The 27,473-nt window shown below is 39.8% G+C and overlaps 1 protein-coding gene across 1 annotated transcript in view; it reads right to left on the bottom strand.

The window, feature by feature from the left end:
* The window catches only part of FSTL1 (follistatin like 1), a 69,664-nt gene extending 62,423 nt beyond the window's left edge, over window positions 1-7,241 (bottom strand). The window contains exons 1-2 of the mRNA XM_049785928.1: window positions 7,095-7,241; window positions 6,442-6,498 (exon numbers count right to left, since the gene is read on the bottom strand). Coding sequence (XP_049641885.1) covers window positions 6,442-6,498; window positions 7,095-7,097 — 60 coding nt within the window. The 5' untranslated portion in view covers window positions 7,098-7,241. The remainder of the gene's footprint in view (window positions 1-6,441; window positions 6,499-7,094) is intronic.
* Between the last annotated feature and the right edge of the window lie 20,232 nt (window positions 7,242-27,473).

The following is a 27,473-nucleotide window of genomic DNA, read 5'->3' as shown; positions in this document are numbered from 1 at the left end:
GATTAATTTTGATAATTTCTCCAAAAGGGGGAAGGCAAGGTAGGGTTATTTTTAAGTAGTGGGATTATGCAATTTTATTCTTTGCTCTAGTTTCTTATACCATCTCTAAAGCTATTTATGAGCACATTTTATATCATGTTTTATTTTATTTTGGCTTTTGGAGCATACCTGGTGGTGCTCAGGGGTTACTCCTGACTAAATGCTCAGAAATCGCTCGTGGCTTGTGGGAACCATCTGTCCTGGGTCTAACCCATGCAAGGCAAATGGCTTGCCGCTGTGCTATCACTCTTGCCCCTGTAAACCTCAGTATTAGTGGTACACACTAACTGTTGTTAACTTTTATTGATAATTATAGGTTTTACTCTTTTCATTGTTTCTGGTTTTTGAGCCACACCCAGTGGCATTCAGGGGTTACTCCTGGCTCTATGCTCAGAAATCATTCCCGGCAGGCTCAGGGGACTCTAATAAGATGCCAGATTGAACCTGGGTCAGCTGCGTGCAAAACAAATGCCCTACCTGCTATGCTATTGCTATGGCATTATAGGCTTTACTTTTTAAATTATAAATAGCAATCTTCTGTAGATGTCATAAATAGCACCTTCAGTATGATCCCTTAAAATTAATAATGACCAGGCAGTGTGGTTAAAAAGGATGGTGTGTGTTTAACTCCTGGGTGTAAATTCTCTCTGTGGATTATCTACCTGCATTAAGAGTGAAGTAAGAACTTCTAAAGTTTATCTAAAATGTACTAGAGTGGATTCAGGTCAACATAAACTATTTAATTATGTTTGCTCCATATCATTGTTGTTAAGGAAAACAACTTTCTACTGTAGGCATCATTAACTACACATTAAATACTTAAAATAATACCCCATACAAGTATCATTCAGAGATGGATAATTTATTTCTTCTTAATTGTCTAAAATTTGTTATTACTTAAATAAGAAGTAAAAGTTTGCCACAACAAGTGCCAGACAGCAGAGGCTGACCTGATTAAATAATCCTTAGGTAAGGAGTAATAAAATGTAACTTTAATTAACTCTGTTCATCACTTTCTCTTTCTAACAGTTTTCGTACATAAAATCTATAGCCTCTTTTCTACAAATACTCTCTTTTTTTGTGTTGTTGTTGGTTTTATTTTAATTTGGGGGACCACACTTGGCAGCTATCAGGGGTTACTCTTGGCTCTGTGCTCAGAAATCGCTCCTGACTTGGGGGGCCATATGGGATGCTGGGGATCGAATTCATGGCTGTCCTGGGTCAAACACCCACTGTGCTACCACTCCGGCCCCAGCTACAAACACTTTCAATTTCCATTGGGTTATAGTTACATGGGTGTATCCACAAGTTTAAAAAAAGATATCTCGAGGCTGGAGAGATAGCATGGAGATAAGACATTTGCCTTGCATGCAGAAGGATGGTGGTTTGAATCCCGGCATCCCATATGGTCCCCCGAGCCTGCCAGGAGCAATTTCTGAGCGTAGAGCCAGAAGTAACCCCTGAGTGCTGCCGGGTATGTCCCAAAAACATATATATATGTTTTATATATATATATGTTTTATATATATATATCCATATATATATATATGTCCCAAAAACATATATATGTTTTATATATATATATGTTTTATATATATATATATATATATATATCTCCAAGTTGTACATAAAAAACTTGTGCATTGGAGCTGGAGCGATAGCCTGGATAGTAATCCAGGAAACCTGATTTCAATAAAGCAGTAATAATGCTGCAAAAAGATACTTATTTAGTTATAATAATTATGACTTAGTTACAAAGTATATATGGTAGCTACTGGTTTTAAGCATTTGTCCCACATTGCTAATAATCAATGTGAGGGTAAAAATGTATCCTGTACTCATTCATAAGGTTGCCCTATATTCAGCCTGCTGATGGGAATCATGTCTGAGGAGCACTGCGAATTACTTCCTGAGCAAGTATACGCCACAGATGTTTTAAGATTTGGAGGACATTAATCACATCATTTACAAAACGAATCCACCCATGATTACATTTTTTTTTTCAATCTGATAATAGCAAGTATCATGAAGCTAATGATAGTTGCATGTCTGCTAGGAATTTTCTGACTAGATGTTCAGTTATTTGAAAAGAAGTAGGAAACAAAACACTGACATTTTCAGTTTTCCAAGTGTAACCACTGATATTTACAGTTCATCCTTTATTTCCTTCCTCCTTGTGGTAATGTTTGTTCTCCCTCACTGAGTTTGAAGACTTTATTTTTTCCCTTGGGACTTTCCATCCTGTTCACTGTAGCAGGATCCCTGCCTCATAGTTCACAACTCTTCTCCACTCCGTTTCTCAGATCCTATTTGCTTTCTATCATGCAATTGAGAGGCTTCTAGAGAAATCCACCTAAGTTCCCTTTCTGAAGACCTATCTCCTTCCTAAAAACTTTCAGTGACCAGGATTTCATTTTGAAGAGTGCTTGCCTATCTGTCCTGGCTCTTTGCATCTTGCTGTTTTAGTTTTAAGAGTGATGTCTAATTTAGAGTCACAGAAAAAGTGGCCGGAGTGATAGCACAGCAGTAGGGCATTTGCCTTGCACACGGACAACCCAGAAAGGCCTCTGGTTCAATTCCTGTTATCTCATAAGGTCCCCCAGCCTGACAGGAGCAATTTCTGAGCGCAGAGCCAGGAGTGACCCCTGAGCACTGCCAGGTATGACCACAAAATCAAAAAAAAATAATAATAGAATCACAGAAAGAGTGATTCCAAAGAATAAACAAATAATAAATTATTTTAGTGAACTAAGTACAAGTTGAATACTAAAATCATAGTTTGGGCAGCTCCAAGAAGTAGCCAGAGGATGTATTTCAGGCTCTGGGTCAGTCTGAATAGACCATTAGAATAATTCTAAGCAATATACAGAAGATCCTCTAGCCAATATAAACCCCTGTAGTAGATTAAATCATGAGAAAATTAACTTAAGGAATCTGAAATTAGGGACTGGAGCTATAAGGGAGTGTAAGGTACTTGCAACCTGACCAGAGCAGCTAACCTGGGTTTGATCCCTATCACCACATATGATCTCCTGAGCACTGCTAGGAAAGCCAGCAGTAAGCCCTGAGAACCTCTGGATGTGGCTCCCTTCTAAAACAAACTGGAATTTAGAAAGACTTTAGAAAGACAATGCCCTAAAATCTTCTTGCCGATATGTGTTATTCTTATATTGTTGTTACCATTATCTAAGTGATGCACTCATGACTGGTAACTCAAATATTCCTTCACTGGAATGAGTGTTCTGATTTGTGAACCAGTTCCCTGGAATGTGATTTATAATGACGAATGTATACATCTGGAATGCTTAGAATCAGAGTACCAGCAGAGACAACTATCAAGGACGAGTGGGGCTGCACTTCAGCAATAGCTGATCTGTCTTTAAGCAGGTAGACCATGGAGTCCCCTGACGTCCACCTGTTAGCCCAGATTTAGCCCCACCTATTGAGATTCAGGGGAACACAACCCAATGCCACGGCTCTCCACCTCCTTTCTTCCAACCCTCTATCAATATGCCTCAAGGGAGAGGAATGAAGAGATGGTAAAAGGGTATTTGCTTTGCACGTAATCAACCTGGGTTTGAACCCTGAAAACCAATCTGTATGGCTCCCTGGCCCTGTCAGGAGTGACCTAAGTACAGAGCCAGAAGCTTTGAGCACAACCAGATATTTCCCAGAAACTAAAGAACAAAATAAGAACCAAATGCTTGATTTCTTCAAATATTGACATGATCTGTCAGGCAAACTTATTTTTAAAAACACACGGAATAGAATCCTTATGCTTAAAACAAGCCAATAAGTACTGAAAAAAAAATTAACTTTTTGAAACTTCAACAAATATTTATGTAAATTTAGCCATAAGACCACTGCAGGGGATTCATACCCTAAAGACTGCAGACAGACATCATTATCTGATTTTGTTATAGCTAACAAAGAAAAAAAGCCCCGTGAACATCATCAACTACATGATAAAATGCTTAAGGAACTATACATATTTTAAAAACAAAGAAACTATACAAATTGCTAGTCTTCATTTACCTTTTCATCAATAATTAAAGGTATAAAACTGGGCTAAAAACATATCAAATATTAGTAGGGTCAGACACCACAAATTAGATAGATTTAAAGCTAATCCCAAGTAACTTGGACTCCTGAAATGCAATCTACTGCTCAGCCTCCTTTCTGCACCAACTCCTTCAGTTTTCACGCCTCAGCACTTCTTGACTTTGCCTCCTTCCCCATGGATTTTGCCTGAAAATTCTGTGAGAAGACTCATTTGCTCTTCCAGCTCCAGCAGGAAATGAGAGCTATGCCTTTCCTTACAAGGCCTTTGGAGCAGTGTAGTGCCCACAGCCTAACTAGATCGGAGACCTGGGCCTCACAGAGCTTATTGGTGAAGGAACTTACAGGGTTCCTCACTCCGTCATCTGCACTTCAGTTACCAGAGTGTCTTCACACCCTAACTGGTAATTCTTAAGCCTGCTATGAAACCAACCAAGAATTCACTTCATCCATCACTGGGCTGCTGCTGCCTTTTCAGGGCCACTGAAGGGATGACCTCCTTTACCAGATGACATCAGTAAGTGGAGAACAAGCCTCCCTCCCATTCAACCTCTGGAAAACAAAATACAAAGAAGCAGAGCTGGAGTGTAAGAAGACTCCAAAAGGATGAACAGGCAGGATTCAGATCCTTCCTCAGAACAAAGAGGCTGTGTGACCTTGGGCAAAGTCCCCATCTCCTAGTTTCTTCTCAGAGAATTGAGGGTAGCCACAAGCCTACTTTAATAGGGAAGCTTTGATTTTATAATGTAAGTGATGTGCTCCATCTCCTATCTGTTACACAAATGTACTTGATTTGTTACCTCCCTACATGTAGTGTTTAAGAAGTTGGGGTTTAATTAGGTTCAAATCATATACCTAACCTTTTTTTTTTTTTTTTTTTTTTTGCTTTTTGCTTTGTTTGAGCACTGTGGGGCTAAGGGCTTACTCCTGGCAATGCTCAGGGGAACGTATATGGTACAGGGAACTGAACTGGGGTTGGCTGCATGTTTGCCCTACCTGCTATGCTATTTTTTGTCCCCACATTCCTTAGCACTTAATCATCTATGCCACTGACTAAATAATGGAAACTCTTTCATCCTGGATTCAGTTTTGCCAGTATTAAATTGAAGTTTTAATACCAAATTGATCATCACAAAACACAATATGTTTCATTTCATCCTGAATAAAAAGAAGTCATTATTCTCCCACAACAACGCAGCAGAAAAAGAAAAAGAAAAAGAAAGAAAGAAAGAAAGAAAGAAAGAAAAGAAAAGAAAAGAAAAATTCAGTATAACACAATTCTTTTTCCACTGGAAAGCTTTTTTGCATGCTTTCATGACTTTTTTTTTCTGGGCTAAGTCAGGCTGTTATGCTCAGGGTGGGGCCTGACTGCAATATAAAGAAAAAAATTTAAAGAGGGAGAATAACCGTGCACCAGGGAGCTATTTCTTTTGTAACGCACATTCCATTTCTTCTCCCTCATGCTTTTTAATTCCTTCCACATTTCCTGCCATAATTATCAAATGTTTGGTTTCTGACATCACTTTTCTAGAGACTAGAGCCCAGGGAATTTAAAATGTTTATTTTCTGCCCCCCAACCATCTGAGTTGATGGCAGGGGCTTCAGAAGGAATGGCTTGTTGGGATCGGTTTGGAGTGTCTCAGGGAAGGTCACCAGAGTGGAAAAGAAAACATTGCCTCCAAAGCACCAAACTACTTTGCCTGGAAACGAGGAGTCCCAAAGAGCAGAGCACTGCAGCCCTCACACTTGCTTAATCCTAGTGTAGGGAGGGAAATGAGATTTTCAGAGGCTTTTCCAGCATTTGGGGAATAGCACAAAATCCGAGGGTAATTGCAGAAAAAGGAAAACAAACAAAGTTCACAAACCAAACCAAACCAGAACATAATTTTTCTTTGCAAAAACAAAACATTAAATTCCTAAATCTAAAGAATAATTTATGGAAGTCTCCCCGACCACCCACCTCCAAACCTCCAAAAGAGACAGACTCCCAAACCTACCTCCAGTGTCCTAATTTCCACCTAAGTGAAGGAGAGAATTCAAGATGCCTTTTTCAAACTCGGGCAGCAGCTCTCGTGGTCGCCTCTCCCCCTCTGCCCACTCTCCCTCCATATTAGCAGCGCCGGGGCTCCCAAAACCTCCTTTTCCCGAATTGAGCGTGGCAAGTTTCTGGAGGCGTGTTGCAGTGACCGGTGCCCGACTCCCCCTGGCTGGCTGCAAACTCCGGGTGCCAGCCCGGGAAAGCAATCCCCATCCCAACCCAGGACGCGCGCCCTGGCCCGCGCGCTCTGCGGACCCCCAGGGGCCGGGGGCCCGAGTTGGGACGCCCCCCAACCGTTCACATACCTCGGCGTGGACCCAGGCGACCGCCACCAGCGCGAGAGTGAGCCAACGTGTCCACATCTGCGATAGAGAGAGAGAGAGAGAGACAGAGACAGAGACAGAGACAGAGAGACAGAGAGAGGGGAGAGAAGAAGAGAGGAGAGAGGAGAGGAGTGGAGAGAGGAGAGGAAGAGAGATGAAAGAGAGAGATGAAAGAGAAAGAGATGAAGAAAGATGTAGAGAAAAACGAAAGAAAAAGAAGCGAGATGGAGAGAAAGAGATATGAAAGAGAAAGAGATGAAAGAGATGAAGAGAGAGAAGAGAGGAAAGAGGAGAGAGGAGAGGAGAGGAGAGAGAGGAGAGGAAGAGAGATGAAAGAGAAAGAGATGAAGAAAGATGTAGAGAAAAATGAAAGAAAAAGAAGCGAGATGGAGAGAGATATGAAAGAGAAAGATGAAGAGAGAGAGAGAGAGAGAGAGAGAGAGAGAGAGAGAGAGAGAGAGAGAGAGAGAGAGAGAGAGAAGAGAGGAGAAAGGAGAAAGGAGACAGAAAGAGAGATGAAGAAGGTACCAGGCCTTGCGCAGACCCCTCCCCAAACTTCTTGGGGTCCCGCAGGCTGGTCCCCCCTCCACCCGCTAGGACAAAACTCGGTTGCGCGCTGCGCACCCACTTCTCACCATGGTCCCTTCCCGGGGTCCGAGGGCGCGCGGGGCAGGCAGGGCGCACGCAACGCAGCGAGCTGGGAAGGAGGGAAGGTGGGAAGCGAGTGGCTCGCCGGCCTCGGAGGAAATCCGACCTGGACTCGACGCCCCTGCAGACCCCTCCTTCCCGGCCGCCGGCCCCCCCAGCTCCTCCCCCGTCTCCTCCCACTCCCGCTGCCGCAGCCACCGCGGCTCCCCGCCCCGTGCGCGGTCCCGGCTCCCGGGTGCGTCCTGGCGCCGCCCGCGCCCCTCTCCCCGCTCGACCCCCTGGACGGGGAGGAGGCTCCCGGGAGGACGTGGGGTGTTCCTCCAGGGTGGCCGCCCAGGCTGACGATTGGAAGGGGGGCTGGAAACTCCACCCCCAGGATGGGGCGGCCGGGTTGCGGCAGTTCTGGCGGGCTGCGGCAGTGGCCAGGTTGGGGGGGGGGGGGTGCTGCAGTCAGTCCCCTTTGGAGCGGTCACTGGGGAAGGAAGTTTCCCTGCCACGATCAAGCTGTTGGAGAGGTGTGGAAGTGTAGGGAATTTGCTAAGGCCCAGGGTCCAGGGTGTCGCTGTGGCTTGAGTTCTAAGAAGTGGGTTCAAGGCCTGGGATGGAGTGGGAGGTTGGCTGGGGGGGAGTGCTCTGAATTCAACTATGGATTTCTTGTGGGAAGGCTGCTGCTGCTCTGCTTGCAGTTCTGTCTCCAGCGGTCGCCTGCTGCATCTTGACGTGTCCTCAGGCCCTGGAGATGTGTCCCCACTCAGTCTCATTCCTGTGTCCCTGTGCCCATTCTTGTCATCTCAGGTTCTCTCAAGTTCTTGCTTCCCATCCCCAACGACAAATGTGCATCCCTTCTGATGGTGTGGGATTCCAAAACTGCTCCCAATTGTGGACAAATTAGTTCCCCAAAACAAATACACTTAACACCCCATTTTTAACAAGATGAAAAGGGCCGGGCTCTACTTCTCAGGCCTCCTCATCTTGCTTTTTAAGAGCTTTGAAATTTTGCATCTTCTGACTAGACAACTCTCACCATAGTATCCTGACAGTTTCCACTCCACTCCCCATCCTGCACCCTGGCATGTGCCATTCTTACTCGCATGTCCTTTCCCCTAGGCCACGTCTTCATCTGGCTTCTGGCCTCACTCTGGAATTCTAGAAATCACCTCCAGTCATTCTTCAGAACAGACTCATCCCTGGTCTTCCTGTAATCTCCTGACATCTTCAGACTAAACTGTCTGTCCTTTCTCTTCCCCAGTTAAGAAACTTCCAGGTATCTTCTTTCAATATTAACTTTAAACACACTGCCTCTCCATCAGTCTTCCATTGTTGGAACCAACAATAAAAGCTAAATCCTCTAGACTTTAGTCATTCAGTCTACCCATCTTGCACAAATAAGCCCTCTACTCTCTTTATCCTCTGAACTTAACATATTTACTCTTCTACCATAGTTGTTTTATTTATCTTTTTTTTTCTTTTTGGTTTTTGGGTCACACCCGGCAGCGCTCTGGGGTTACTTTTGGCTCTATGCTCAGAAATCACTCTTGGCAGGTTCGGGGCACCATATAGGATGCTGGGATTCGAACCACCGTCCTTCTGCATGCAAGGCAAATGCCCAACTTCCATGCCATCTCTCCGGCACCTATTTATTTTTTATGAGTGCCTCCTGTTGTGGTTTTTAGGGGGCTTCAAAAAACACTTACCTTAACCATGCAACTTTAGAAGTCATTGAGATAGCGGCAGAACCTGACTGACAGGGAGCAAAACGTTAGCATCATTCTCTGGAAAAGTGAAACAAGTAGTCATAGCCATAGCTTTAGATCTACAGACTGTGGACCTGCTTCTTTTTCACCCCAGAATTAAACATATCCCTCAAGCATAAAGAGAGCTGGAAAGCTGGCTTGAGTAAAATTGTAGTTTTACAGTTTCTGAAAAAGCAGAAAATGCATTGCTTTTTGAGGACACTTGAGGAGTCAAAGAAACAAACACTTAGTTCCTTTCTCAAGCTCACCAATGAGCTAAGCCAAACCTGCTTCCTTGTACTAAGGACAAAGAGAGAAGGATTGGGTCTACCTGCCAGCTAGTCCCAGATTGTGCTAGAGCTAAGATGAACTATGAGGGACAAGATTCTGTCCTATGATAACTCAGAATACTTGTCATGCCTTAAATCTTCTGAGACTCTGACTTCATCTCTTTTTCTCTCTTCTATCTATTCAAATTCTTTTTCCCTTAAAAATCTAAAGAAATTTCATTGTTCCTCTGACATGCTTTCTGACAATAACTTGGCATAGTGGAAAGCACATATGGCTGATGTCAAATGAACATGGCTTTCAAGCTTGTCACTATCATTAACTAGCAGTGTGACCTTTGTCTTTTAATTTAGGCCTCTGCATCTGAAAAATAGCAGTGATAATGTCTTGCAGGAAGTTGTGAACTTTCAATATGGCTTCTTATAGAAAGTAAAAGAATTTGGGCTCGAGAGATAGCATGGAGGTAAGGTGTTTGCCTTGCATGAAGAAGGTTGGTGGTTCAAATCCCGGCATCCCATATGATTCCCTGAGCCTGCCAGGAGTGATTTCTGAGCATAGAGCCAGGAGTAACCCCTGAGCCCTGCCGGGTGTGACCCCCCCCCAAAAAAAAAAGTAAAAGAATTTTACCAATGGCAGCCATTATTATTTCATTTATTTGCTTTTTATTTGAATGCCATTGATAGTGTATGTTCCATGTACTATTGAACTGTTTAATATGTTTAACTTAATTATCACAATAAATGAAAAGATTTTTATTGTTTCCACTTTCCAAATAAGGGAATTGAAGCTCATAAGCTTTATCTACTTTTCTACTGAGTTTCTTCTCTTCTAATAGATACCAAAGGTCACATATGTATTGTAATTCTGGCTTCCATCTCAGCTTTAGATACTACCTATCTCTTTTAGGTGTATCATTTTGCTAATGGTGTCCTAGTGTGACAGAAGTATTTAATTAGGTATCATATCTAAATACTTTTTCAAGCTTAGTATTGTATATTGTTATGTAATGTTTGATACTTGTTCATTTAGTAGTTCTTGATTCTTTAGCTATATTTGAAGCTTTTAGATCATGAAAATGCTTTTTATTTTTATGAACTCTGCATTTGGGATACTATATATATATATGCTTATATCTAAATTAAATATCTCTGTCAAGCTAAGACACCATTAGCGAAATGATAGACCTAAGGGAGATAGGTAGACTCTAAAGCCAAGATAAAACTCAGAATTACAATACATATGTGATCTTTGTATATCTATTAGAAGACAAGAAACCCGGTAGAAAAGTAGATAACTATTATGAACAAGCAATTACTAACAACAAAAACCCAGAATACTAAATGTCATACAAGATGCTCAAAGCCAAAGCCACTGATATTACTAACTACCCTAAGATATCAAGTCTATTTTGTTATCTCATTTTTCCCTCCCTCCCTCCCTCCCTCCCTCCCTCCCTCCCTCCCTCCCTCCCTCCCTCCCTCCCCCTCCCTCCCCTTCCTTCCTTCCTTCCTTCCTTCCTTCCTTCCTTCCTTCCTTCCTTCCTTCCTTCCTTCCTTCCTTCCTTCCTTCCTTCCTTCCTTCTGCCAATTTCAGTCAATGTTCTCTAGTGGGAACTAGATGTAAAGCCAGTCCTATCCTGACTGAAGGAGAAATTCTTGTTATAAAGCTTCTTCAAAAATAAGTCTTAGGGTTTTTAATATTATTTTTAATTCTAAATTAAGTGTATATCTCCATCCTACCACTGCTAGGACAAAAATTAAGACCCACCACTCAAAAGAATACAGGTCATGTGGGTGATAAAAGCAGGAGATGAGTGCCAGGACCTATCACACAATGTCCATTGCAGCAAGAATCCACCATTAATCTACATCACACATTCAGTGCTCTCCAAAGTGAATACAATATTGCCAAAGAGCTTGGAAAAATACCAAGCATTTTTCCACTTATTTTTCACCTTAAAATTAAAATGGCTTTGCAATGTTGTCATTTTTCCTTGATGCCCATATTTGATTCCTTCATCAATTGTGAGTTACATACACCCCCAGTGCCAAGCACCAGCAGGAAAGGAGTGGGCATTTACTTCCAGAAAGTCACTGAAGCACCCCACTTCCTTTTAAGTGCTGTGATATATTGCTGTGTGTCTGCTTAAATGGATTTGCATGTTATATTATTTCATTTTAACTAAACTATATAAAAACATTTCAGCGATGAAACCATATATTGAAGATAAAATTTGTTCTTCTTAATAAGAAAAAGGCAGATTGGATTATTTTCTATTCCTGAAAAGAATCTCCTGTCTCTTATATTAAAAAAGTGGAAACAATGACTTCATCAGATCTGAAAATAATCAGTTAAAAAAATTGAAGTAACAATATGGCTATTTTTAATATGGATAAATATTCATCATTACAGGAAATAACCTCATTCCAAGTATGTTTTGATATCAGACAAATATACTTAGGTTGGAAAGTTAGCACAATACTTAAAGTGCTTGTCTTGCACGCATCCTACTCCACTTCTGTTCTCAGCACAACCAAGAGTGATCCTTGAGCATAGAACCTGACTATAAACCTGTACTGCTAGATGTGGCCCTAAAACCAAAGCAACATTATCAATAGAAACAACAATTTTGGATTAGCAAGATCTTTAGACACCAAGTTTCTGGAACATAAAGGTCAATATATGAAGACTTTCTTTTTTTAGATATTTAAAGATATAAACTTTTTAATATAGTATTTTAGATATTTCATTCAATTTAATGTTAATGATTAGTGTCTTTATTTTAGGTTTCTTAAAGGCAGAAAACATACTTTAGGGTCAGGAAGATAGTTCAAAATGCTAGTTAAAGTAAATTGCTTGGGAGAAAGTCAGTCCCCATTACCTCATGGTTCAAGTCACTGAGAAGACAAACATTTGGGGGCAAACAAATGTCTTCCTGCTCTTTCTAGGAATAGTAGAAATAATACACAAGAAACAAGACAATAACATGATCAAATTTATTTCCTAGTCATCATACACCGCTAGAACTAGATGTATATATATATATATATATATATATATATATATATATATAAAATACATAACATACTATATATAGACTAGTGAAAAAATATCAGACCAAATAATACGGTATGGGATATTTGACAACAGTGAATAAAAATTTAGATATTCCACGTTTCTTGATCTGTTATTTGGATTAGGTTTTGTTTCAATAATAAACAAATAGCTGTTTTTTTTTTTTTGTGAGCAGTCATGGAAAACTTTACTGGAAGTTTTTTTTGGGGGGGGGGGGTTGGAGGCACTCAGGTTACTCCTGGCTATGCTCTCAGAAATCTCTCCTGTCAGGCACAGGGGACCATATGAGATGTTAGGATTCGAATCACTGTTCATTCTGGATGAGCTGCTTGTAAGGCAAACGCCCTACTGCTGCACTATCTCTCTGGCCCTCACTGAAAGTTCTTAATAATAAATTACTTCTATAATGAAATAATTTATTTTCTAGAAGAACTGTGGAGTAAGATCATAGAAGGGTAACTGTGTTGAGTTTAGTGAAAAAAGGATTCAGGGTAAAGCTCCACAGCTATTTTACCCAATTCCTCATAAGAAATTGGCCACTACACAGTTCACAGATAAACTACTACTCAGATACTGAGACCAGAACTGCACTGTATCACTCTTAATTACAAATTTACAAAGATAATTATGATTGAGTTTCTGGCATACAATGTTCCAATACCATTTGGAACTAACTTCAACCAATGTCCCCAGTTTTCCTCTTAGCCCTCCAGCTTACTTCTTTGGCAGGCACATTTCCCCTCCATAATTATACTAGTGTTCCCTTCCCTAGTTTATCCTTCTTGTCACCTCCCTCATGGCAAGCTTTCTTCTAAAGACCAGTGTACTGTTCTTTGTTTGTATTGATTTTGGACATTTAATATTCTCCTATGAAGCTTCTTTACCATAAAAATATTGTATAACACACTGAAGCCTGAGGATGATTTTGGCCTAGAACTCTTAAGTGCTGAATTCGAAAGCATACGGTTTTGACAATTAAAAACAACTTCCAAATGATAGCAAGTATAATGCTATAGATCCCATTTACAGAAAACCTATTCCAGACACAATCTATACTACTCCAAGGTAAAATGTGATACTGAATGAGAAAAAAAATTGTGCTTTGGAGACAGTATTCTGGGGGGGGGCCACACCTGGTGACATTTAGGGTTACTCCTGGCTCTGTGCTCAGAAATTGCTCCTGGCATGGGGACCATATGGAGCACCAGGGGATCGAACCCTGGTCCATCCGAGGTCAGCTGCGTGCAAGGCAAGCGCCCTACTACTGTGCCACCTCTCTGGCCTCTGGAGAACATTTTTGTTGCTGTTGTGTTTTTTGTTTTGTTTTGTTTTTTGGGCCACACCCGGTGATGTGTAGGGGTTACTCCTGGTTAAGCACTCAGAAATCACCCCTGGCTTGGGGGACCATATAGGATACCGGTGGGTTGAACCGCGGTCGGTACTAGATTAGTGCATACAAGGCAAATACCATACTGCCTGCGCCACCACTCTGGCCCTGGAGATAATATTTTTTAGTTGGGCTTTGGAAATGTTTCAGCATAAGGCAATTGCTGTACAAAACAATAAAAGTGTGATACTCATAAAAATTCATATATGCACATTTAAAATACTTAAACAAAAGTTTCTGATGTACTTAATATTCTTCAACAAAGAGTTGCAGTGATTTATTTAGTCATTTGCAAACATCACTTTTTAAATACACCTTCCAACTTATTAAACATCAAATGATTTCCAGGGCAGATGAAAATGAACCAATCAAAAATAGATAGCATTTTTTTCATGACAGGTTTATAGTTCTGAAGAATAAGTGTTTTGATTTGGTGAGTGAACCAATGGAGCATATCTTCTATGTAGATTTATGCATATTTGCAGTGATTAGTATTAGTGAGGGCTGCAATAACAGCATCCTATTCATACAATAACAATTTAGGTTCTGCTAGCTCTAGAAATTGGAAGTCCAAAAGCAATGAACCAGGCATGGTTGGTTTCTGCTGAGAGGTTTTGCTTTGATGATGGGGGCTACCTTCCCCAGTGTGGGCTTCCTCATGTGGGCTTGCATTCTGAACAGAACATAGTTCTATAGGTTTTAAAAAGCTCTGTCCTACTGACTTCACTTAAGTTACTTAACCTTAAGGTTCTAATCTCCAAATGCTCATTGAGACTTTGAGTTTGCTTTTAAAATTTAGGGGGCTGGAGAGATAGTTCAGTGGTAGGGTGCTTGCTTTGAACATGGAGGACCTGGGTTTTATCCCCAGCATCCTATATGTCTCCTGAGCCTCTCCAAGAGTAATTCCTGACTGTAGAGCTAGAAGTTACCCCTGGGTACCATTGTATGTGACTTCCTAAAAAAAAAATTGGGACAATAATTTAGTCTATAACAGTGAATGAATTATCCTTTTCATCTCTAATCATCATAGAGCCAAATATCAGAATGAATTGAATTAGACCTTTAATTCTGTTGCAAATGTCATGTCAAGATTTTTTTTTTTTTAGGGGCCGGAGAGACAGCATGGAGGTAAGGCGTTTGCCTTTCATGCAGAAGGTCATCAGTTCGAATCTAGCTTCCCATATGGTCCCCTATGCCTCCCAGGAGTAATTTCTGAGCATGGAGCCAGAAGTTTCCCCTGAGCACTGCCGGGTATGACCCAAAAACTATTTGGGCCTGGAGAAATAGCACAGCAGCATTTGCCTTGCAAGCAGCCGATTCAGGACCTACGGTGGTTGTTTCCAATCCTGTTGTCCCATATGGTCCCCCGTGCCTGCCAGGAGCTATTTCTGAGTAGTCAGCCAGGAGTAACCCCTGAGCACCGCCGGGTGTGGCCCCCCCCCCCCAAAAAAAAGATTTTTTTAAAAGAAAATAAAAAGCCACCAGTTAAACTTATTATTGTTGTTTTTCCAGGAAGATCAAACGTTTTTTGACCATTAATATATAAAATGGGGGTCAGGAAGAGAGCTCATAAGATGCATGTGATTGACCCTGTTTTTATCTTCTTTACCACAGATCCTTGTCCCCTGTCCCAGTAGGTGACCCAGGTGGCTTTTGTAGGCTAGCTCAGCAACACTGCATGGGCCTTTGCACTAAAGTGCCTGGCAGAGTACAAATGAGAATAATTCCTGAGCCTTATGAACGCTATTTGAGCAGTGCTTCTCATTTATTTTCTGCCATGCCCCCCCCCCCTAGGAAGAAGAAAACATTTTTGCCCGCACGTCAGTAAATAGTATCTTTATTTAAAAAAAAAAAAAAGCTTTGACCTGCAAAACAAAAATATATCAAGTAATTTGAGCTGATTTTTAAATCAGAGGTGATGTCTGGATTAGTGGCTACAATGAGCACGTTTTGCAATGCATAGCTTTTCGAAGCGGGGTTTGAAGCAGGGCACAGCAACTCTCTGCTCCAGAGACATGCAGAGACGTAAACACGGGGCTTAGCTTGTTAGGACAGTGTTTGCCGAGGTCAAACATGTCTCCCTTTATGGAGCCTCGCGCCCCCCCCCCCCGCCCCCCGGGGTCATACCCCACTATTTGAGAACCACTGTATTTGAGAAACAAAACAAAACGCATAAGGAAGATTTAAATTTTTAATTCAAACTTCACTATCATTTACTGTGACACATGGTAATATCAGTGTTGACATTTACACTTTAGCTGGCAATGTTACTGCATCACAACTGCCACCAAAGTGAAAATATTCCTCCATCACTGTCTCCAGGTTTGTTCTAATTCTCTCTCTCTATAAACCTCACTCCTTCACCCCACGAGCACCACTTTTGGTAAACCTCAGTTCCTTTACCAGAATGTAAAGGTTTCTTTTTTCACTTGTCAAACACTTATATTTTTAGTTTTAGTTCCTTACCTATAAAATATCAGTGAGATAATCTGGTATTTGTCCTTCTTTACTTTACTTAACATGACTATCTAAAGTTTATGTAGAAAAATATGAGATATTATCTTTTTCTCCTAATTGTTTCCATTGTATATTTATACTATAATTTCTTCATCTCAGTTGCTTCCAGATCTTTGCTATTAGAGAGCACTTCAATAAACTCATTTTCATTTATGTTTTTTTTATGTTTTATGGCCAATATACTAACCAATTATTATTGGTAGAAGCATCTAACTTTAAAATTTTGTGTTTGTTCTGTTATTTTAGGGCCATACTGACTATACTCAGTGCTTACTCCTGGCTCAGTGCTCAGGGATTACTATAGTAACCACATGCAATATGAAGGATCAAAACTGGGCACATTAACCTCTCTATTATTTTTCTAGCCCAAAAGGATTTAGAGATCATAGCTAATCCCTACCTTAGACCAAAATACTACTTTTATAGTTGACCATAATATTTATTATTATTAATCACTTTAATTTTTATATTTTGTTTAACCATTGAGAGGACCTAGGAAAATATAGTTGGCATCTTGGAAAAATAACTCCCCCCTCCATTCTTTGTCATTGTGATTGTGTTCAATTTGGCTCCTGGTAAAGCAATGATCTTGGGACTGAAGAGATAGTATAGACATGTGCTTGCCTTACACATGATTTGCCTTGTTTAATCACTATCACTGCAGTGTAGACCTTTGAACATTTACCAAGGAATTATCCCTGAATATAGAGCCAGGAGTAAGTCCTAAACACTCTTAGGTTTGGCAAAAACCAACCAACCAACCAATCTTGGAAAAGCCAACCAGTTTCATTTTTCTTGCTACAGTGATTGGCGCAAGAGTCGTAGTCAAGACATAGGGCCAATGAGATCCAATGCCAAGATTTTTATTGTATTTGTGAGGGAAGCCAAATTATTTTCTGGTCTAGGTATGAGCCTGAAGCTGATGGTGTTCACCTTCTGCCTCAGACAGAGCCAAGAGATGAAGCCAAATAATTTCATCTGAGCCTCAGACTGAACTGTACTTGATCCAGATCTAGAGTCATTCGTTTTACTTCCCTCTTTGCCTCATAGCTTGGGGTTTTTGGGTCACAATTAAAAAAAACTCAACAAATCAAAATTATTTTTATGTTATAAGTACAATTGAAGAGTATTTAAGACAATAGCATAGGTAACATAAGCAGATGCAAGCATCCTTTACATTTGTAAAGCTTATGAAATGTCACAGCTGGGCACAGGAAATAATTCTCGCAAACATTAGCAGTAAAACAGATGTTCTGTCCATTGCACCAATCTGCTTCCTCCAATTCCCAATATATTGCACACATAAGACTGTGTATTATTTAAGAAAACTTTGGTTCAAATTACTGAACTCAGTTTATGCTAGCCTAAGTCAAGAGGGAACTTAATGGTCAGTGAGGATACAAGGTTTAGAAGGAAGAGTTGCAGGAATAAAGGTCTTGAATGGGACTTACTCTTGACTGAAAAAAAAAAAAAGAAACCAAAAGCCTCCATCTCTGCCAAGATAATAGTCACTTCCTAATCTGTGCAAATGTTACTTTTTTATACAAAGAAATGATTATAACTTTATATAGCACAAATGTAATTACATTAAAGTTCTTGAGAGAAACTATTCTAGATTATGCAGATGGCTTGGATGCATTCACATGAATCCTTAAAGAAAAAAGACAGAGGGGTATTAGAAGACAAGAGAGCCTTCTAAGAAGGTGATAGAGGATGGAGGCAGAGATTAAAGTGATGTAGTTACAAGGCAAGAAAAATGAAGGGATGCTGGCAGCCTGCCTCCGGAAGCTGAAAGAGACAAAAGACTGTTTCCTTCTCCAGGAGCTTTCAAGGGGAGGAATGCTCTGTTGACAACTGGATTTGACTCCTCCACAGCTGGGACAGAATAAGTGTATGCTGTCATAAGCCACCAGAGCTGTGTGAAAAAAAAATTTTTTTTTGCCTCCCCCCAACCCTGACCCCTAGCTGTGTGAAAATTTTGTGTGGCAGCTCAGAAGGAAAATATTCTTTCTCCATCTTTGTCTGTATGTCTGATATACACACAAATACTGAGACATATATTCATTAATTTAAATTTCTGCATATGACAAGCATGATTTGATATATCCAAAGTTGCTTCCTCTTATCTTTGGAGCAAGAAGAGAGTGTATTTTTGCAGCATCTTTCTCCAACGCAGAAGGATTTTGTTTTAATTTTGTCTGTTGGTCAGGTACTGCTCTGCCTAGGGTTATGGGATGGGCTTGAGCTGAGTGAGAGAGAGGGAGCAGTAGCATCATGAAGTTCATTGGTAACATCAGGTTATAGATAGGTTGGCACAGTTTGGAAAGACCTCAAGGACAATATTTTGCATGGCCAAAGGTTCCAGGCTAAAGAGAGCCTGAACTTCTGTTCACTACCTTGGAGCCAATTATGTATGGTCTTCCTCCTTCAGACATTCTTCTTCCCTGCTCTTTGCTCTCTTCTCTTCCACCACTCACCTTTGAGTAGGGAAGCAAGATACTAATAAATCGGGCATGGACTTTTTAGAATGCAATTTATATTTTTCCCCCTAGTTTTTTCCTCTAGTTTTGGTAGAACACTCTATGATCAGCAAAATCACTGATGTTTGCCATGAGATTCCCTGACCCAGATTCTCTCAGGACTTGGGCTGCTCACTGGGAGTTAATCAAGCACCTCTGCGTACAGATAGGGTTTCTTTCAAACCTTTATGTATTCTTTTTAATATACCAGCATAATCTAAACATTGGCAGTGAATAAATGCAGCTGATAAAAGGGAGTGACCTTCACAGGAAGATCATGCAGCTAAAAGATTTGGCTCATTAAGAATGGGTGAATGTGGCAGAAAAATGCTTGTTTTCACTCATTTATTTTCAGAGTAAATAGAAATGCTGCCATTAGTCTGCAGAGCAATTATAAGAATGAGTCAAGGGATCTACTTGCAGATCCCTTCCATTGAAATTTGCCCTTTGGTCTTTCTTTTTTGTCCTCCTTAAAATTTTAATTGCTCACAGCTATTTCTAAAGAGAGTTGACACTTTCAAGTTACTGGCTTAAATAACAAAAATAGATAGAAGAAATGAATGTAATTTCACTTTAAGAAAGGCATTCATAGTTTGAATTTTTCAATGCCAGGATATCATACTGCTCTAATATGAATAAAATTTTATGGGTCTTGTTGGCTGGGGTTTAAAGACCCCTGGGGTTTAAAGATTCATAAGGAAGGCTCATAGGACTGGGAACACAATTGTGTTAATAGCTAATATATAGTACAGTGCAAAAATACAAGCAAAAGCCAAAGAGGGAATGGCATAGAACAGCGATGATAGGAAACCAGATGGAATAATCCAAGAGTCATCTCTGTGGAGTTATACGGGACCCCTTTATCCTCCAGAAACACATAAAAAATTATCTCCCAGAAAAGTTCAATAGGTATTATTTGACCAGAATTTTACTTTGTTTTGTTTCATTGTGGGCCCACTCCTAACATTGCTTAAAGGAACTTGTGGTGTCAGGGATCAAACTCAGACTAGATCTTTTACCTATGCTTTTATATAGAAAATAAAATCAGTATCCAGGATTTCAATGGGAACAATCTAGTTAGGAACTCTTTGCCTAGCAATTTGCTGAATTCCAGATTCTCAGAAGGGAAGCAAGTATTTAGTGTATCCCATGCTGTTTGTGCAAGTTGAGGGATCCTAAATTCCCCAACTGGGAATGGTAGAAACCTTCCTGAAATTCCAGCTTTCTGATACCAGTCATGGACCAATCCTGCGATTCAGCTCTCTTAAGGATAGCAATCTCAAGTATTCTCTGCTAATTCTTTTCTACACATTCAAGGACAATAGCACTTGCTAGTTATTTAACCTCCATAATTTATCAGTGGCCATAGTATTTCCAGTATTAAGAAAGCCTTGAGTTAATTAAATGAACTTATTAAATATAAAGGAGATATACAACAAAGGTTCAAGTATCTGCATGCCTTCAGCACTTTTCCATAAATGGTACTTAAGTGCTATGCATTTCTCCATTATTGTGATTATAAATGATGGAACAAAGAACTTCTTGAGCTGAAGACGAATAGGTATAGTTGGGAATGATTCATTTGGAATGGTATCAAACTGGGTCATTTCAATGTCTTATGAGGAACACATGCAAGAGAAAGTGAATGTGAGCTTAATGTGAAAGAGAACAGTATTGGTCTCTGGGATGACTCTGTTCTTCAGTTTTGAATAACTGTTGTCAAGGTGGAGAAAATACTTCCTGGCTCATGACATTCTTGTGTATTCTTGAAATGAATATGTTTATCTCACTGTTACAGGTAACACCTATAACTTAAGAGAATCTAAATTCTCAGGTTCCAAGCAACCTGAAAGATTCCAGCTAAAACATTTTTTCCCTAAGGGATTCGACAAATAAAGTGAAAATAGTTGTACTAGAGAATGGCTAAGGAAACTTAAAGAGTTTAAATTGGGTTTCTTTTTATTATTTCAATCTTATTGAAACCATTGTGATGTTGAGTTTCAGACATACATTCAATCAAGGCCAATCCTACCACCAGTGTCTACTCTTCTCCACCAATACTCCTAAAGTGTATTCTATATCACACCCCCTACCCCAGTCTGCCAGTATAAGAGACCCATCTTAAGTTTACATTGTTAGTTTGGATCTCTTGATTCTACTGTTGTTGTCTTTGGCTTGGATATTTAGTTCTGTTCTTTTTTTTTTTTTCTTTTTGGTTTTTGGGCCACACCCGGCAGTGCTCAGGGGTTACTCCTGGCTGTGTGCTCAGAAATAGCTCCTGGCAGGCACGGGAGACCATATGGGACACCGGAATTCGAACCAACCACCTTTGGTCCTGGATCAGCTGCTTGCAAGGCAAACGCCGCTGTGCTATCTCTCTGGCCCCTAGTTCTGTTCTTTTTTAACACTACCAATGTACCTGATACCTCTTGGCCCTGGCCCCCACTCTTTCATATTTGTTTTTCTAACAGGGATTTTAAGCTTACAATGCAAAATGAAAATTTCAGAACATGTTTCACTCCCTCAAAAAAGTAGGAAAAATATATAGGCCAAAGAAGAGTGCTACCAGGGAGATAGTTCAAAGGGATGAGGACCATGTTTTACATGCAGAAGTTATAGGATCCCTGAGTTTGATCTCCAGCTCTGCATGGTTCCCCAAGTACTGCTGTTAGCAATCTTTGAACAATGAGAACTATTATATCACCTCCACAAAAGAAATGGAAAGCGTTAAAAATATCTGCATGGTTGAGTTTTAAAGTGTTATTGGGAAAACTCAAAATGTTGAAACTATTTCATCGCTTATGAGATGGAAGTGAAGGAGGAGGGCGATGATCTCTAATGATGAGACTTACCCTTTTGTCCTGAGACTGGATTGGTCTAGAAGCAGTGTTCCTCTTTAGTCTTTCTATTGGGGCTAGCTTCTGAGAATCAAAGCCCCAGAAATTCCAAGCTGGACAGTGAGCTGAGGAGTATACTGATGGGCACAGTGGTAGGCAATATTCAAATCTTACAACCAAGTCCAGCTAAGAGACAGAAACATTCTGCAATCATCAACTTGTCTGTGAATTAAATGTATGTCAAGAATAAATAATTTAGGGAATCTGCTAGGTAATTAGCTGTGGATATAGTTGAAGACAAGTAAGGCAAGATGTATAGCTCATGGATGCTGCGTACCCAGATTGTTCTTGTGACAGGCCTCTCAGAGCACAGTGTGTGGGAGCACACCACATGCCATCTGGCCAGGCACTTCTAAAACTCCAATTGACATGTTGTTGGCAAAGGCAGAACTATGATTAGAAAAGGATTATTTTATTCAAGTACAATCACCTTCTGAAGGAAAGGATAACCTCTCTATCAAACATGTGACCTTTTCATTGAACTTGTAGTATTTGGGGCTGTTCTGAGATAGTGCTATATAACTCAAGAATTCTGACTCTCTGATCATTGTTCTCTAGTGAGTTTCCTGCAGTGAAAGCAATAGAATTGTCTGGTTTTAGGATTGGACAATTTCCATCTTTTGTTATTAAAAAGGGCTCAAATTTTCTCTATATCTAGTGGTTGTGAGTGAAGGAAGGAAATAGTATCCTGAGCTATTTAAGAGTGATTATGATTCTGAATGCAGGACATTGGTTAGTAATATAGCCTCTGGTGTATTAAAAATGTGTAATTTACTAGCTGCCTAATCCCTTCTGTAAAATGTGAAGAATAATAATAGTGTAAACAATTTTTGTTAGGATGGAATCAAATAATACATCTAAAGCATTATAATGCCCAGCAGAGATCGAATACTTAATTTTTTCTAGCCATTTAAATTTTTTAATGTATTGAAACTTGCACATGATTATTTCCTTCTGAACCTTCTAATATGAGAATCCTTCTCTGGAAGTAGTCAACAACAGAAAGTTTTATGAAATTTAGCAGAGGTGGGTTTGAGCCCTTTGTAAAATATGGTAAACATTTGACTTTTTTTTTTTTTGGTTTTGGGTCACACCTGGCAGCGCTCAGGGGTTACTCCTGGCTCCAAGCTCAGAAATCGCTCCTGGCAGGCTCGGGGGACCATATGGGATGCCGAGATTCAAACCACCGTCCCTCTGGATGCAAGGCAAATGCCCTACCTCTGTGCCATCTCTCCAGCCCTGACATTTGACATTTTTGATATGACATGATGTTTTAATATACTTTTAATTTTAAAGCTTTGCTAGTTTGCCCCTTTAGTCATTTTTTTGTTGTTGTTATTCTTGTAATACTTGAGTTTTGCATACTCGATTTTGGTGCAGTTGGGGTGGATTATGGCTGACACACTTGTGGCCTGCGAATTCCAACACTATGCCAGTGATCATACTGGATAATGTGGAGGTGATTTTGAAATGTAAATGCATGGCCTCACACTGCAAGGTATACATACACACTGCATGCTGTACCTGTAAGGATGCCCCTGGCTCCTTATTTTAGTTTTATTGTTTCAATTATTTTTATACGATCTCAATGACAATCCAAGATGTGGATCCTTTAAAACAATTAAAAACATAAAAGCAATTTAAATTTTGCCTATAAATAATAAAATAACCTTTTGTAGAGAGTGGGCACACTGGATAATATTATCATATGCATATACACATATATAGTATATGTACTCTAAACTACTAGTATGTATACATATATCTAACACTTATTTAAGAGATATTAAGTAATCGAAGTTAATAGATCACTTAGTGTACCACTAAGTGTATCACATTCTTTTCTGAGACTCGCCCATCCTCACACTGAGAGATGGATCCCCAAAGCTGACTTTGTGCATTCTGATCCCTTCACCACATTTAACTGAATAGGAATAGTAAGATTGGATCTAAATCACAAGGGCAAGGGAAAATATTCCTGTACCCCTATGAGTTATTTAGTCTGATAAATAATGAATCAAAGATCAAACAGAAAGATGGGAGAGGCACCCAAAAGAAGTTTAATAATAGTATTTAGACCATCGACATAGGAGAAACAGAGTAATTCAACAAAATGATTTCAGTCATCACCTTAATTATCTTTACCCTGAGCAAAGGTAGAACACTTCACACTGGGATATTTCCCTTTATCTCTGTGCTTGTCTCTGGTGAAAGGGCTCAGTACACTCAGTCCACAGTGCCTCTCTGTGAAACATTACTTATTTAGGTAACACAGTCTAGGGTGTTTTGCTCCTCTAGGGAATCAACCTAATTTTCTTTCCTGGATTCTTGCTATTTTCAGTAGGCATATGTAGAATTAATTGGCGATAACATCTCATGATGCCTACAACTTATTTTCAGAGGGATCAGAAAACAATAATATATACTGTTTGTTTGTTGTTTTTTTTTGTACCATAGGAGGCACTCCCACCTCCCAAAAGATGGGGGGGAAATGCCTGTGCCTCTTATGGAGCAAATGCTGCCTGGAGCTGAAGCCTAAATGCAAGGGAGGAGAGCATTTACTAACCACTTGACATCTGCAGTGTTACATCCCTTTTATTGTGCAGATATACCATATAATATGAGCAATCAGATTAACACACTTTCACTGTCACATATAGAGCTTTCATTTAAGACCATTTGATTGCTGCTGCAATTTTTATTTTTTATATTAACAAAAAGGTATTTTAAACAATGTTTTTTATTTTCTGATGTAAAAAAAAAAGTTAGGTAAACAGATTTAACCATCTGTGGATTGGAGTATTGTAAATATACTTCGGCCTCGAAGGCTGGCTGTTCCCAGTTGCCATCTCTGACAGTGTCTAGCGTTGCACCATTTGCTGTAGAATATTTTTTTTTCTTGTTTTCCTAGTCTAAAATCTATATGTGTCTATGGTTAGGTGCGTCTTACAGAACAAAATGTATGGTATGTAATATGCATACATTATGTTTTAATTTATTTATACAGAGAGAAAAAAGAAAATATCAGAGCATTATAATAATTGATCAGTCTAAAAAGGAAAATAATATAGTGTTTATCATACTATTATTAAACATTGCACTGATTTTGACAGTTTTCTTTGGTTTAAAACTTTTAAAGTTGGAAAAAACACGAATAAAGACTAGGAAGTCCTTCAAAAAATTAAACAAGACTTATTGAGTTAGAAATTAGCTCAAGGGGGCCCGGAGAGATAGCACAGCGGCGTTTGCCTTGCAAGCAGCCGATCCAGGACCTAAGGTGGTTGGTTGGAATCCCAGTGTCCCATATGGTCCCCCGTGCCTGCCAGGAGCTATTTCTGAGCAGACAGCCAGGAGTCACCCCTGAGCACCGCCGGGTGTGGCCCAAACACACACACACACACACACACACACACACACAAAACAAACAAACAAACAAAAAAAGAAATTAGCTCAAGCCTCTAGCTAAGTCTCCTAGGCTTTGAGCTGAGAAACAACACATTCATCTTGGATGAAGCAGCCAAGCACAAAGAGAAGAGAAAACTGTACTTTAGGGAGAGTCAAGAGAAACAGGAATATATTGCTGTGCAGTGATGATAGCTGAGAATGAGAAGGAGACAGGGAGAATCTCCCCAAGTTCTGCTTCCGTCTTTCAGGCCTAGTTCTGAGGCAAAGTCCCAGTCTTCTTGCTGTTCTTCAGTTTTATGGGGCACCTTCAAATCCTTCGAATATGTTCTTTAAAATATTTTTTGTTTAAGATAGCGGACTAGATCTGAACCTTGGCAACACATAAACTCTGGTCTGAAAATATAGTTTTTAATAATCCTTTTCATCTTTCCAGGGGCCAATCATAAATGCAGTGGAATCATCCATGAGGAATTTAGATCCAGAGTGGAAGGATGTTTTGGAGAAACAAATATTCTTTTCATTTCTATGCTAAACTTAATTCCTCTCTGTAGACTTCATTCTACATGCTAGCAGAATCTCAGTTTGCTCTCTGAGTTCAGTGTTTTCCTTCTTTTTCCCTGAGGAAGCAAGTTAAGATAGGCTGAAATCATGGGTCTTTATCATGGATGCAACTTTAGAATATAGAGATGTTCCCTTTACTCTCTGGTTCTCCTCACTGGGAGACTTCCCCTGACCCTGAGACCTCAGTGACTCTCTTAAGCAAGTTCTGGCCTCTCTTGTTTCCTTGACAGTGGAGTCTTACCTCCTCTTGGATTCATGCCCCACCACTGGTACCCTCCTATTACCCCAAATCTGAGAATTCTGTTTATTTTCTTTTCTAGCTTAGTCTGTGGAAAAGTCAAAGGTCTTTCTCATGTTACAAATATGACTCCTCTCTTTCTTCTATATTATGCTGAAATGGGGGACTGAGCCAAAGGCCTCTTGGAATTCTCTATTTCTTCTAGCCCTCTTTTCTCTTAAATGCAGTGTTTGTTTTTTTCTAGTCTACCTGTGTAAGAAACAGTATGTTATATTCTATTTAATTACAAAATAAGTAGAATGAATGAGTCTTTCTATATTGTTCTTTTGGGAAATGTGGCATTTATATCTTCTTTGGGGGTGGTGGTACACCAGACAATGCTCAGACCTAGCTCTGTGCTTATATAGAGGGTGCAATAGAAATGCTCATGGTGGTACTCAGGAGACCATATGTAATGCCAGGGATTGAGTCATCATCAGCTACATGCAAGGGAAGCAAGCACCTTAAGCCCTGTGCTACCTCTTAGGCCCTGGAATTCATATGTTAGCAATATATATGGCATAATATAGAGCCTGAATATTTAGGGGGTATTTTTTTCGTACCTACATACCTTCATACCACAACTCTTTATTTTTTTGCAAAGTATATTTTGAAATCCAACAACTACGAATCAATTTGTTTTTTATTCAGATCTTATAGCACAAACTAATTGAAGCAAATAAAACTTCTCATCAAATGGAGACTAGTCTAGGGATTTAGAAAATGTGGGTGTGGGCAAAGAATACATTATGTTATATTATTCTATTCCAATGGACTACTAATATATTTGGGACTTTGAATAGATCCCAAAGTTTTCCTTACCAGTGTTGTTTTCCTCCACTAAAAGGTAAAAATATTGGTAATTCTTGATAAAATTCTACTATAAGTTAACAGCTTATCAACCTGTATCTTGTGTTGGCTGAGGAAACCCTTAATTATCTAACACAGATGAGGATAGAAAACTGAAAGAAAAGTTTTTATGGCACTACAGCAGCTTTCATAGAACTACACTAAAGAGTCCATTTATAAGCAAACACCTTAAACTCTCACATAAAACCTACCAGTCTTAATCTTTATATCTTCCGATATTTTTAGCTTTCAAGTTTTTAGGCCATTTGGGAGTCATCTCAGGTAGAAGGATTAGTTATATATTGGAAACAGTAAGAAAAATGCTGATAGCATGATAGCAATGAAAGTGTTGGATATATAGCAAAAATCAAATAGAACATTTAACATTTCAATACTGTCTAGCTAGTTTAAAGTAAAGATAACATGTCTGAAATTTCTCATTCGTTTTGTGAGCAGGACTGTAATGGATGTCTTAGAAATCTTAGTCTCAGTAGAAATTAAAACTGAATACAGTAGAAAATCAAGATGATTCCAAATATAAAATATGGTATTAATAATACAATAATTTGATAAAATAGTATAACATGATTTCATACTCTAAACCTTTGGGGAGCATTAGCTTTTTTTGTTTGTTTGTTTGTTTTTGGGCCACACCCGGTGACGCTCAGGAGTTACTCCTGGCTATGCGCTCAGAAGTCGCTCCTGGCTTGGGGGACCATATGGGACGCCGGGGGATTGAACTGCGGTCCATCCTAGGCTAGCGCTGGCAAGGCAGACACCTTACCTCTAGCGCCACCGCGCCGAACCTGAGCATTAGCTTTTTATAAATTAAAGCTAAGTTTTAGTATCTTAAACATC

Source organism: Suncus etruscus, chromosome 13, assembly GCF_024139225.1.
Source record: "Suncus etruscus isolate mSunEtr1 chromosome 13, mSunEtr1.pri.cur, whole genome shotgun sequence".
In the NCBI taxonomy this organism is placed as follows: Eukaryota; Metazoa; Chordata; class Mammalia; order Eulipotyphla; family Soricidae; genus Suncus; species Suncus etruscus.
The sequence above is the reverse complement of the archived record's forward strand: the minus strand, read 5'-3'. Positions and strand labels throughout refer to the sequence as shown.